Source organism: Lissotriton helveticus, chromosome 5_1 (assembly GCF_964261635.1).
Source record: "Lissotriton helveticus chromosome 5_1, aLisHel1.1, whole genome shotgun sequence".
NCBI classification, from domain to species: domain Eukaryota; kingdom Metazoa; phylum Chordata; class Amphibia; order Caudata; family Salamandridae; genus Lissotriton; species Lissotriton helveticus.
The window spans coordinates 268,562,717-268,574,898 of NC_136065.1; the positions used below are offsets into that span (position 1 = coordinate 268,562,717).

General features: G+C 46.3%; 1 protein-coding gene across 5 annotated transcripts in view; it reads right to left on the reverse strand.

Annotated features, from left to right (window-relative positions):
* The window catches only part of RGS3 (regulator of G protein signaling 3), a 945,383-nt gene that overhangs the window by 329,270 nt on the left and 603,931 nt on the right, over positions 1-12,182 (reverse strand). For 3 of the 5 annotated variants that reach the window (XM_078642175.1, XM_078642174.1, XM_078642173.1), the window contains one exon: positions 9,221-9,411. In XM_078642175.1, the coding sequence (XP_078498301.1) occupies positions 9,221-9,411 (191 nt within the window). The other 2 variants (XM_078642176.1, XM_078642178.1) reach the window with 2 other exon arrangements.

A 12,182-nucleotide genomic window follows, 5' to 3' on the forward strand; every position in this document is an offset into this window, starting at 1 on the left:
TCTGCACTCACTACTCACTACTCTGCACTCACTACTCTGCACTCACTACTCACTACTCTGCACTCACTACTCACTACTCTGCACTCACTACTCTGCACTCACTACTCTGCACTCACTACTCTGCACTCACTACTCTGCACTCACTACTCTGCACTCACTACTCACTACTCTGCACTCACTACTCACTACTCTGCACTCACTACTCACTACTCTGCACTCACTACTCTGCACTCACTACTCTGCACTCACTACTCTGCACTCACTACTCTGCACTCACTACTCTGCACTCACTACTCTGCACTCACTACTCTGCACTCACTCCTCCGCACTCACTACTCTGCACGCTCACTCTGCACTCACTACTCTGCACTCACTACTCTGCACTCACTACTCTGCACTCACTACTCTGCACTCACTACTCACTACTCTGCACTCACTACTCTGCACTCACTACTCTGCACTCACTACTCTGCGCACTCACTCCTCTGCGCACTCACTCCTCTGCGCACTCACTCCTCTGCGCACTCACTCCTCTGCGCACTCACTCCTCTGCACTCACTCATCTGCACTCACTCATCTACACTCACTCATCTGCACACTCACTCATCTGCACACTCACTCATCTGCACACTCACTCTGCACTCACTACTCTGCACTCTCTCTGCACACTCTCTCTGCACACTCTCTCTGCACACTCTCTCTGCACACTCTCTCTGCACACTCTCTCTGCACACTCTCTCTGCACTCACTACTCTGCACTCACTACTCTGCACTCACTACTCTGCACTCACTACTCTGCACTCACTACTCTGCACTCTGCACACTCACTCTGCACTGTGCACACCGCTGATATCACGGAATCTTCCACCACACTTTCTAAAACTCTATAGTCCGAAGCATAATAGGCACAGAACCAAAAGAAGGGTAGACATTGCTTAAAATAATCTTATTGTATTTATGAGAAGCAAAAGCGAGACTGTGAAATGTGCTGAATATCAGTTTGTTACGAATCAACAGAGTGGAGTTAGAGAACCAAGAAATAGTAATTTAGAATCCGGGTTAGAAGGAGTAGTAATCACAAGCTGAGGATCAACGGGCGCGAAACAGCGTGGTGGGCGCGCAGGAGACGCAGATCAACGGGCGCGAAACAGCGTGGTGGGCGCGCAGGAGACGCAGCGTGAGCGTGCACATCAGCTGAAGATCGCCGGAGAAGACACCGAGCCTGCCTGCTGCCGTGACTGACCCCCTGCAGAGGGAAAGAGCCTGGTGAGTGGGGGTAGAAGGGGGGGGCGGCAGAGAGGGAGTGGGCAGAGAGGGAGGCTGTGTGTGTGTGTGTGTGCGTGTGTGTGTGCGTGCGTGTGTCTGTCTGTGTCTGTCTGGTGTGTGCCTGCCTGCCTTTGTGTGTGCGTCCACAGACCCTGGTCGGCTCGTGCACCGCTCTGTACTCCCTTGCGAGCTTACATGGCGACAATAGTTCTCGTTGCCGAGACCTAAAAAGCATTGTAAGATGTTGAAATAGAGTGCGGCGTGCCGTGTGAGAACAATGTAGTAAGGAAAACAAGGGGACTCTAATAAGTGAACCTGGGGTTGACTAATGTTTTAGAAAAACAATGGTTCTTATGTGGCCATAAAAGGTCCTTGGTAGGAAGCAGTGTCAGAATTTGTGACTGCCCTAGAGTCGAGATAGGTAATAAATATCTCAGGGACGATAAGTAATATGAACAGCCTGTGCGCCTGTAAACACTGGTGCTCACACGAGCTGCTCCTAGAACTAGTGAAACGACAAGTCCTCGAAGAGCGCACTCGGACTGGACACTGCTTTGGTGGGGAAGAGATGCAGAACATAAATCAGTTTGAAGGCCGCCCGAAACACACCAGTGCTGGTGCAAAACCGCGGTATGTTAGGAATCTGAATAAACTGCGACATACGTGCAAACCTGCACTCCAGACCACTGAATGGAAAGGCACATAGTTGTGTAGATCTCACAAAGGAACCAACTGGATAAACACGAAAAAGATGTAGAAGGTGCAGCCACCATTGTTGCTGATTAGGAGCGGCAGATGTTGAAATAGAGCTAGGCGGGCTGCGTGGCTGCCCATGTTGAAGATTACGTGTAGCGTGCTGTACTACTGTAAAAAAAATGCTAATGAATACCAAAAAAAAAACCATAAAAGCGGGCTCCTGTCAAAATATTAAGCATGGCGCCAGTGTTGTTAATATGAAAGCTGGCGCAGTGCGAAAACCTAAAGCACGACGCCCGGGGCGGGCCAGAGATGAGGAGCAGGGAGTGGAAAAGCAGGTGTCCTTGTAGGAAAGCATGTCGTATGTGCAATAGGAGAATAGGGAACACTTTCTGGGGTGACTGGTGAAGTAGCAACCCTGAATGGGGGTAGGAGGGAAAGAAGCAACACCGACCGTGGGGGGTTGGGGGTTAGGAAGAAGCAATACATACTGGGTGGGAAGGGAAGAAGCAACGCATGCAGGGGGTGGGAGGGGAAAGCAGAGGAAAGAAGACAATAAATAACAAGCAACCAGTAAACGTGTCCGTCCTAGATAAACAAACGCATTTTAAAACAAGAGGTGCTAATGCTACCTGCTGTGCGTCTGAGATGCCACGGAGTGCTAGCGGAAGAAACGATCGCTATTGTAAACAAGCTGAGGATCAACGGGCGCGCACGACGCAGCGTGGGCGTGCACATCAGCTGAAGATCGCCGGAGAAGACACAAGTCTGCCTTCTGCCGTGACTGACCCGATGCGGAGGGAAAGAGCCCGGTGAGTGGGGGGGGGGGGGGCGGCAGAGAGAGAGAGAGTGTGAGAGTGTGTGTGTGTGTGTGTGTGTGTGTGTGTGTGTGTGTGTGTGCATGCATGCATGCGTGCGTGCGTGTGTCTGTCTGTCTGTCTGTGTGTCTGGCGCATGCCTGCCTGCCTGCCTGCCTTTGTGCGCGTCCACAGACCCTGGTCGGCTCGTCCACCTCTCTGTAGTCCCTTGCTAGCTTACTAGGCGACAATAGTTCTCGTTGCCGAGACCTAAAAATGGAACGCTGTGTGTTTTTTCCAAAAGCAATGTATATCAATTTATTCAAATTCATGGGCACTGGTTTTAGTCAAACAACTTCATCATTTATTATTAAGACCTATACTTAAATGATGTCCTTGCCGCGGTTTCTTTATGCACTCCAGAATTCCTATGACGACATCCCCAAGACCTATTTCCGGGAGATCGAGAGTCTTCAAAGGCAATTGATCTGGGACGGGCGTCCACGTATTGCCCTCGCAAAACTCACCGTCCCTTGGTATGACGGGGGCATGGCGCTCCCCGACATCAAGAGATATTATTGGGCTTCCCAGTTGTCTGCCATTAATCACGTGATGTTTTCACCGGGTCGTAATCCTGCCTTTGAGATGGATAGACTCCAGCTGCCGGGTGGGGACTTTAATAGAGCGCTTTATTCTAGATCGACCGGGCGCCATCTTGTGGGCCCGTCCAGGATTGCAGTCACTGTGTGGCGAGCCGCGAATGTGAGTTTGGGATGGGAGGATCGAATGACACTGGCGACGCCGCTTTATGCCTCTGAACGTTTGGGGTGTCTCTGGTCTACTAAGGGCTTCGACCGCTGGGATATGATTGGGATATGTAAGGTGGGTGATGTCTGTTCGAAAGGTAGTGTGAAGTCGTTCCAGACCCTTCAGGCGGAATACGGTTTGAATGGTAGAGAGTTTTTTCGCTATCTGCAGGTCCGACACGCCCTCGCCTCAGTCCTGACTCCTGATGAGACCCTGCCCGAGTCTTCCCCCCTCGAAGATCGTGTCCTTGATGGCCACCTGCCTGATAGCACCATTTCCCTGATTTATAAGAAACTGATCAATAATCGGGCAGACTTATTGGTCCGACTTCGGGAGGTTTGGGTCGGCGATGGGTTGGAATTGGACGACGAGGATTGGCAATCGGCACTCTCTTCTCCGAAAGAAGTAGCCATCCCTGCCCGTCTCCGTTTGGTTCAACTTAAAATCCTCCATCGAGTATATGTCACTGGTCCGCGTCTGGTGACAATGGGCTTTTCCCCGGATGGGTTATGTAAGCGTGGTTGTGGGTCAAGTGCTACTTTTTTACATATTCTTTGGGAGTGCCCAGTGGTGGCGGCCTACTGGACTGCTGTGCCTGCGGTGATGACTGCTGTGACTGGTGTTGCCCTGCGGCCGGAGACACGACGGTGTCTGTTGAATGTGTGGGAACCCACCGACTACTCTGTAGCCCAGACCAGATGGGCTACCTTGGGATACATGATTGCAAAACGGGACATTGCGCAACTCTGGGGCGCGTCCAGACCCCCTGAGGTCTCGAAATGGGAGGATAACATGGACTGGTCCATGTTTCGTGAGAAGACCGTATATGTGGCCAGGGGCAGACCCAGGGCGTGGACGAAGATTTGGGGCCAGTGGAATGAATATCGTGGGGATATCTGTACCCCTCCCATGGTTGGCACTACTGATGTTACCCTGTCTCCCTAGGCTGGCTTTCCCGAAACCTTTTCATACTGTTCTGTGATTTTCCGGTTCTCCCCGCTGCTCCCCCCCCCCCCCCCGGCCTTGTCAGAGTCCCATGGTTCGTGTTATGTTCTCCTGATTGTTGGCCTTCCCCTCCGTTATTTGGGCTGACCTTGATTACTGTGCATTCGCCTTTTTTCAGTGTTCGTTGTTTTTATGTATAAAACAGAAAATTAATATGCTCTGTACTATGTTTGGAGTAATGCTTGATACCTGATCTGTACCTGACCGCGGGAGTGATTTTCTGCCTCTTCCATTGTGCCTTACTATTAGCGGCCAGCCCGTGAGGTTGTAGGCCCATTCTTGTATTTTCCTTTGCTTGCTCGAATAAAGGTTTTTCAAAAAAAAAAAAAAAGACCTATACTTGTTTAAGGAACAAAAAGTCGGGGTGAAGTGGCCCACTTGAGAGAAAATGTTTTTGTTGTTAGAAATACAAAGTCATTTTTTATAAACATGATGAGATTGTCGAGAAATATGCTGCCACATTAACCTATGTCACACCACCACCATCTGAGGCTGTGGACAGTCACACACGGTACCAATGTTGCAAATTTTACAGCAGAATCAGACTGTGGACAAGAAAATGTTCTGACGGGACAGTTTGTTAATTTTCTGTTAGTTCTTTTATCAGTGTTAGGGCAAATCTTTGCTGTATGCATAAAGGTCAGCAATGATGGTGGCCACAACTAAACTGCGGAATTGGTGTGAAAAGAGGATATCTGCCAATCTGTGATGTGACAGATCAAAATTGTGGCTTAATCACCTACATTTTATAACATTTTCCATTGATTACTCACGTAGAAATTACCCAGTCACCACAGCTGATCCATTTATTTTTAAGATCGCTGATAACCAGGAGCTAGGCACAGTCTGAGTGACCGAAGGAGGGGAAACAGCCTTTATCATGGATCCTTTACCACACAGGTAATCAATCATTGGTAGCTTTAATACGCAGTACTTACCATGCAGAAAAGTATTTCCTTTTTAAATAATTTATGTTATAAAAAAAAAAATAAGGGTGAAGATGCGAGTGAGAGGAGGTAAGTATTTTGGGGGTTTTAGGGATGGGTACAGGTAAAGGGTGTAAGATAATTTAGGGGTGGATAGAGGTAAAGGAAGGTAAAGGCAATTTTAGGGTTATGGGGTGAGTAGACACAAAGGTAGGTAAAGGGGATTGTAGGTAAAGGGGATTTTAGGGTATGGGGTGGGTGTAGATAAAGGGAGTTAAGAATGATTTTAGGCTGTAGTGGGAAGAAGAGGAAAAGGAAGGTTAAGTTAAAGGGGGGGGGGGGTCCACGGAGTAATGCCACAAATTGTAAAGATCAATGCATCCTATCATACGCCTGGTAACATCATTCAACCCTCCAGGTGCACATGCATCATCAATGTAAGTGACTCTGGTAGTACACTCAGAAGTCACTAATGGCAATGATGTCAGTTCATATTTAATTGCCCATGTCACATGGGCAAGGAGGAGACTGGCCATCAGAAACAACTTTATCAAATATTTAGCAAGCCATAATCAAAACTAAGAAAATGAAGAAAGGTGGAAGGGAAATGGGAAATCTGCAGACCGTCAAGATTATACACCAGAAAGAATGTTACTAAAATTAAGAAAACCATGAAATCTAGAAAGGATCTACAACAATTTACCAAAACCAGAGATGGGTAAAAGGGGTATACAAACACAAATTGCTGGAGCATGGCACAATCGAACCACGCCTTATCCCTTGATCCACAACAATCAAGAAATTCCTTACAAAAGTGCGGGGCACAGCTCAGGAAATTACTAGGTAATCTGACACCATCAGATGGTTCTTCCTTTATCTGCTGATAACATAGTCTGATACAGAACAATAAAACACAACAAGAGTATTTGCCTGATCATGTAAGCACTGCCTCACAAGACATGGACCACCAAAAGGTAATTTAATATTTATTTGCAACCGCCGATCTACAATAAACAGTTTTTGTTTTTTTAAATGAATGCTAAACAAATCCTTTTTCTTTGCTTGCTATATTATTCTCGTACAATGATCAAACCCGTCCACTCTTTGTTTTGGATGCAAAGAGCTGCATCAGGCACTCTGACTAATCACAGCCAAACCTTATTAAAAGCTGGAGAAATACATCTCAAATTAAAAGTCTAAAGGAACTCTGCAAACTGATCATCTTCCTGTTATTTGGAAAATACCTTTGAATGGCTTTGTGTGCTAAATTTTCATACAGAAAATGTCCATAACCTTTTACAATTTCCTGGTTCTTCATTTGTAATGACTTTATGAACTTTCCTGGAAACCTAGCACCATCTTTGCCAGAAACTCCTACAAACTTCCTGGAGTCATGTCCTGGTCACAGTGGGAAGAGTAAGAATTGGCAGCCGCTGCTGTGCTGTTCATGCGATCCTAAAAACTTACCGTCTTTTGAATTGGAAACAGGAATACTGATATACCAGTGCAGACAGGGTGGCCAGTATTTGGGACTTCGGCAACTCTTTTTGACATTATTTTGGCACTGGCAATACAGAATTACATATATGAAACACTTCTACACAGTACTAGAAACATTTTACTGCAAGGTGCTGAGTGCCTGCACAATGGTACAAATTCTTATCTGTTTTATCTGCATCATCCAACTACACCGGGAGAAAGCCAAATAAGAAGTGCTTAAATGGAGGAGTACCTTAGTCCATCAATGCTCTGGAATGGTTGCTCAGAAACCAATGAAGCATTAGGCGGTGTACGACCTACAGGCCCCAACTTCCAGCACCACTAGTGTTGGTCATGTAACCACAGTAAAAAGCCCTGACGTAAGATGGTAAGGTTCCCTTACTATAGGTGATTTTGGAAGAATTATTATTGTCCACCATATAATGTAATAAAGATTCCCCACCAGGGGTTGAACAACACTACATATGCATTGAATGTTGGTGAGCACCACTAAATATTTGCCGCACATTATCTCCCAGGAGCCATACTGGAGGGCAGCCTCCCAATGCTCAAAGTGTTTCCCATCCTCAAGCTTGGAAATAGAGCCACAGCTTGCGTAGACTGGCCCGATCCTCTGAGATAAAGTCAGACTAGTCAGCAAACACAGCTCAAGGACTATGAAGAAAGACCATGTTGAAGCTGTTCCAGGCATATCATTATGCACCAAAAATGTTGAACGTAATATACTGTATTGGAAATGTTTCTTCTAAATAGAAAGAATCACTTCCAACCTTTTAAAATGGCAAAGGCCTCCCATGATCACACAGTAACATTGACTGCTTCTGATTTGCATAAATAAATCACCACAAATCTTACCCACTTATCTTCAAAGGAGCCTGAGCAGTGACAATCTACGTACATTTCGTGGGTGTCCAGAAAAAAGTAACCTCTCTGCTGTTTTTCTCCGAGGTACCAGCGCCATACTGGTACAGCTGCAGAAGAGCAATACCTTTACAAACAGTCGAGCAATTCCAGCACAATAAAACGCAGATAAACATCAGTGGGGATATACAAATATAAGGTGCCCATTAGAATTTCCACAGAATGCAAAAAGAGCTCTAAGCAAATTGATGATGAAACCCACATTGAACAGGTGGCAGACTTCAGGCGCCCTTTGTGGTCAAAACAGAACTATATGAGCCTAGATGAGTATATACTTGGTACTGTATTGCCTTTTACCATTATGAGGTCTACACATAAACGACTGTAAACTTCAAAGTGAGAATGAATGGACAAGAACCTCAGGGTAGAGAATAAGGTTAAGTGTGATTCCAACTTACTGGTTGGTACAATTCGTACTACACCTAATGACAAAGCCAAAACCTTGGGCATTTATTTTGACATTAGAATGACTATCAGTCATGTTAATGGGAACCATTTATACTAATTACCATATCAAATTCCTCAGAGCTAGGAGGCTATTTAGTGTTTGTTGGAAAAGGCCCTTTGCCACAAACACGGGGTGAAGTACACCGACTGCCAAACTGTCGGTTCGTCCCTTCCTCTTTAGATTCAGGTAAACAGACAAGTTTCTGCCACAGGCACCTGCTGGCTCTGCCAGTGGAAACCTTACACCAACAGTCTCATGGGAATCAGGCAATCTGTCAACATTCCTCAAACCTTCCGCCCAATTTAGGGCAGACTTTCTGATGTAATTTTTTTCCTGTTCAGGACCACCAGGAAACACCAGGCAGCCTCAAACAGAAACTAATTGAAATTACCCCACATCTGGGGGTAAAAAAACAGGGGGTCAGGTCCATTCAATTCTTTTTTTCAAAAACACACCCATTGGTCTTTTATCTGTCACCGCTGAAGAAAATATGACGAAAAAAGGCAATTCAAAATGCATCCTCGAAAGAAGCAATGGATAGTCTAAAAATGAAAGACATCATTCAGACTTTTAGAAAAATAGACTTTCTACATATTGAGGCTAGGATTAAGCTCAGAATTTTTCCAGAAGTCATTTTATGTATGCCTGGTATGGCACTTGGATACCAGAAAGAATACATGAAGCCTACTCTCCATAAAGACAACACAAAACTTGCGGCAAATCTTGATCACTCCGAGACAAATAAAGATAAGGCTGTGCTAAGATCTAAATTAGCTAAAAGCCTAGATAAATGCTAAGGTATTGCATTTAATATTAATCCCATACCCAAACCAGGTACTTAAAAAATCACTTACCGGCACACAAACGGGAAACACCAGCACTTTGGGGGCGAGGGTGACATATGTGCCATAACTGGAGTGTGGGTTGTGAGGCCTCACAATGGTACAGTTTTGGTAGTTTCCATGGCTCTTCATGCTCTGCACAGTTTTAATCAGAGTAGCCTTCTTTCCAACACCTGTGTGCGTTCTACTTCTGCTTCCGTTTCCTGTTAAGATTAGAGAAAGTCTGAAGTGAAATTGAATGTTTTCCAATGTGGCTTTTAGCGATTGATCTGTTATCAGAGAGTGCATTTTATCAAGGAAAAAGGACAAATTAATGCCATTGCTGTACTCAGTTTATCTAAGTAACCAAAAGATTAAGTGCTTCCCAAGGGAAAAAAAGAAACATAATACAACAACTAATCAAAGTAATGCCCAGTGTGGAAAAAAACATACATAGACCACAGTAATCTTCACACTGTTCTAAACCTTTAATGACGGTGTTTACATGGAGATAAAGCACACACTGAACCGCAGGGTACGTGGATTTTCAAAGCGAAATCTCTAAATATCAATTTGTGTAATTCCATGCAAAACCTCAAAATGAGGTCATAATGAAGGGGCAGCCTCACAACGAATCAGGACTAAAGCAATCATCAAAATGTACTGGCCAGGGTGCACTGCCTGGCCTCTTGTTCCCATGTGGCTTTTGGCAATACCATCTTTTAGCCATTAGTGGAAGTAGATTCTCCAACTGCATCCCTTTTATTTGATATCCAAATCCCAATCAGTGCGCCTCTCGTTTTTAGCCCACTGGGAGTTTCAGAATCTAAGCAGTGACAGGTAAGAAAGAGACAGAGTGAGGTTCATTACAAGTGCAGTTTCCGAAGTGCCGATCACATTTGACTTCCGAGCAAGATTTTCTCATTTCTGTTTTAACCTTACATCTAGTATATTACACCATACCCCGATAAACTCGACCTCATTTGGAGCGTGACACCCATCTAGGAACTTTAACAAGCCATATTCCTCTCTTTTTTCCAATCAACGTCATCACGTCCAATAGGTGGGCCCACCACACACTAATGACTTCACTCTCTTTCAAGACTCAACGAGTTGAAACCAAAAGGTCAAAACGCAGTGTAAATCAAACCAGGACTGAAACACTGAAGATTTAAAGGGTAATATTGAATGTCTCAAAGGATGCAGGAATAAGCATTAATGTGGAGTATTAAGCCGAGGCAAATATAAGCAGTTGCGGTCACTTCCCCCTACAGGTGTCCTAAATAAGACATTCAGGGCCAGATGTAGAAAGCCAAATTGCGATCGCAAACACTGAAATTCGCTGAATTTCAGCGTTTGGGATCGCAGTTTGGCTGCGATTTTGCCTTAAGGAATCGTAAAATACCACCAACTTCAAGTTGGTGGTATTTTGCGATTTCATTTCAAAAAGCACTTTTTGACTTGTTATAGAGTGCCATGTATGTGCGCCACAGGTACATTTCAGGGGTGCAACAGGGTGTCCTTTTGGAACCCTTGCACCCTTGAAATTGCGCCCGCAATTTTCAAGTGTCCCTTGGTTACTCGCAAATTGCGGGCAAAAATCCTATTCATTCCTACGGGCCTCTTGGCCCATAGGAATGAATGGGATGGTATTCCTTGATTGAGAATCTCAATTTGCGATTTACAATTAGGGAATAGCAAATATTTTTGCGATTCCTACCTACATTCAATTTTGCGAGTCCTTAATATCAATTCGGTAAAAATCGCTATTGAGGACTCGCTACATTGAATTCACCTACATCTGGCCCTCAGTGAGAAGAGTGACAGGTGCAAGGCAGTACTTGGTTGAACCTTTTAGAACCTTGCCACTGCCATGGACCCTCGAATTGGGAGGACTTCGCTGGAGAACTTTGTCGGGACTGAGCCCACACTTCGCCGCACCCGCTGCGCGGGTGCCACTTCAGAGACACCGTGGGAATTGGTGCGAACCCCTTGTGACCGGGCGCTGTGCTGCGGGCTGTGGAAGGGGGCAGAGCCGGCTATTGGGAACGCTGCAGGGACTCCATCATCCAGGAGTCCCTGCGTGACCTGTAACACCTGGTCTGCGTTGCCAGCTCGGCCCCGCCCACCGCCCACTCCGCTATCTTGATAATCCCGTGCTTCCTGGGCTTTTGCGGGAACCTTTTAGAACCTTGCCACTGCCGTGGACCCTCGAATTGGGAGGACTTCGCTGGAGAGCTTTGTCAGGACTGAGCCCACACTCAGCCGCACCCGCTGCGCGGGTGCCGCTTCAGAGACACCGTGGGAAGTGGTGCGGGTCCCTTGTGACCGGGCGCTGTGCTGCGGGCTGTGGAAGGGGGCAGAGCCGGCTATTGGGAACGCTGCAGGGACTCCATCATCCAGGAGTCCCTGCGTGACCTGTAACACCTGGTCTGCGTTACCAGCTCGGCCTCGCCCACCGCCCACTCTGCTTCCTACTTAGTAGTCAGAAGCCCCCGCTGCACGGGAGCGCGCGGGAGAAGGCCCGTTTAAGCCCGTTCAAGCACGATCAAGAACGGACCGGGCCCCCCCTCTTTCGCCCCTCATATATTGCATGTTTAATTGGTAAAGTCCGCCTACTGTTTTCTGGTTGTTGCAAAAGAAATACAGGGAGATGTCAACCTGCGAAACTAGAAGTAAGTCTACATTAGGAGGCCCGAAGCTGATAGGCACCTTGGATAATTTTATAATACGCACAAATTCATTAATCGACTAAGGTATTGTCTTGATGGAAAGAAGGGTGTCCCAAGAGCTAGCACTAGCCAAAAGATCGTCAATGGGACATATTGCATCTGTATGTACACCCGATGGGGCTAAATATAGATCTAATCTCCTTCAGACCCAAGCTGAGGTGCATAACACGCTTAGTGCTCAATTAAATCCCCAAGATTTGAACCCTTCCGACCCCCAGGCCTTGACTACCTCGGAACCTATTCCGGAGACCATCCCGGTAATC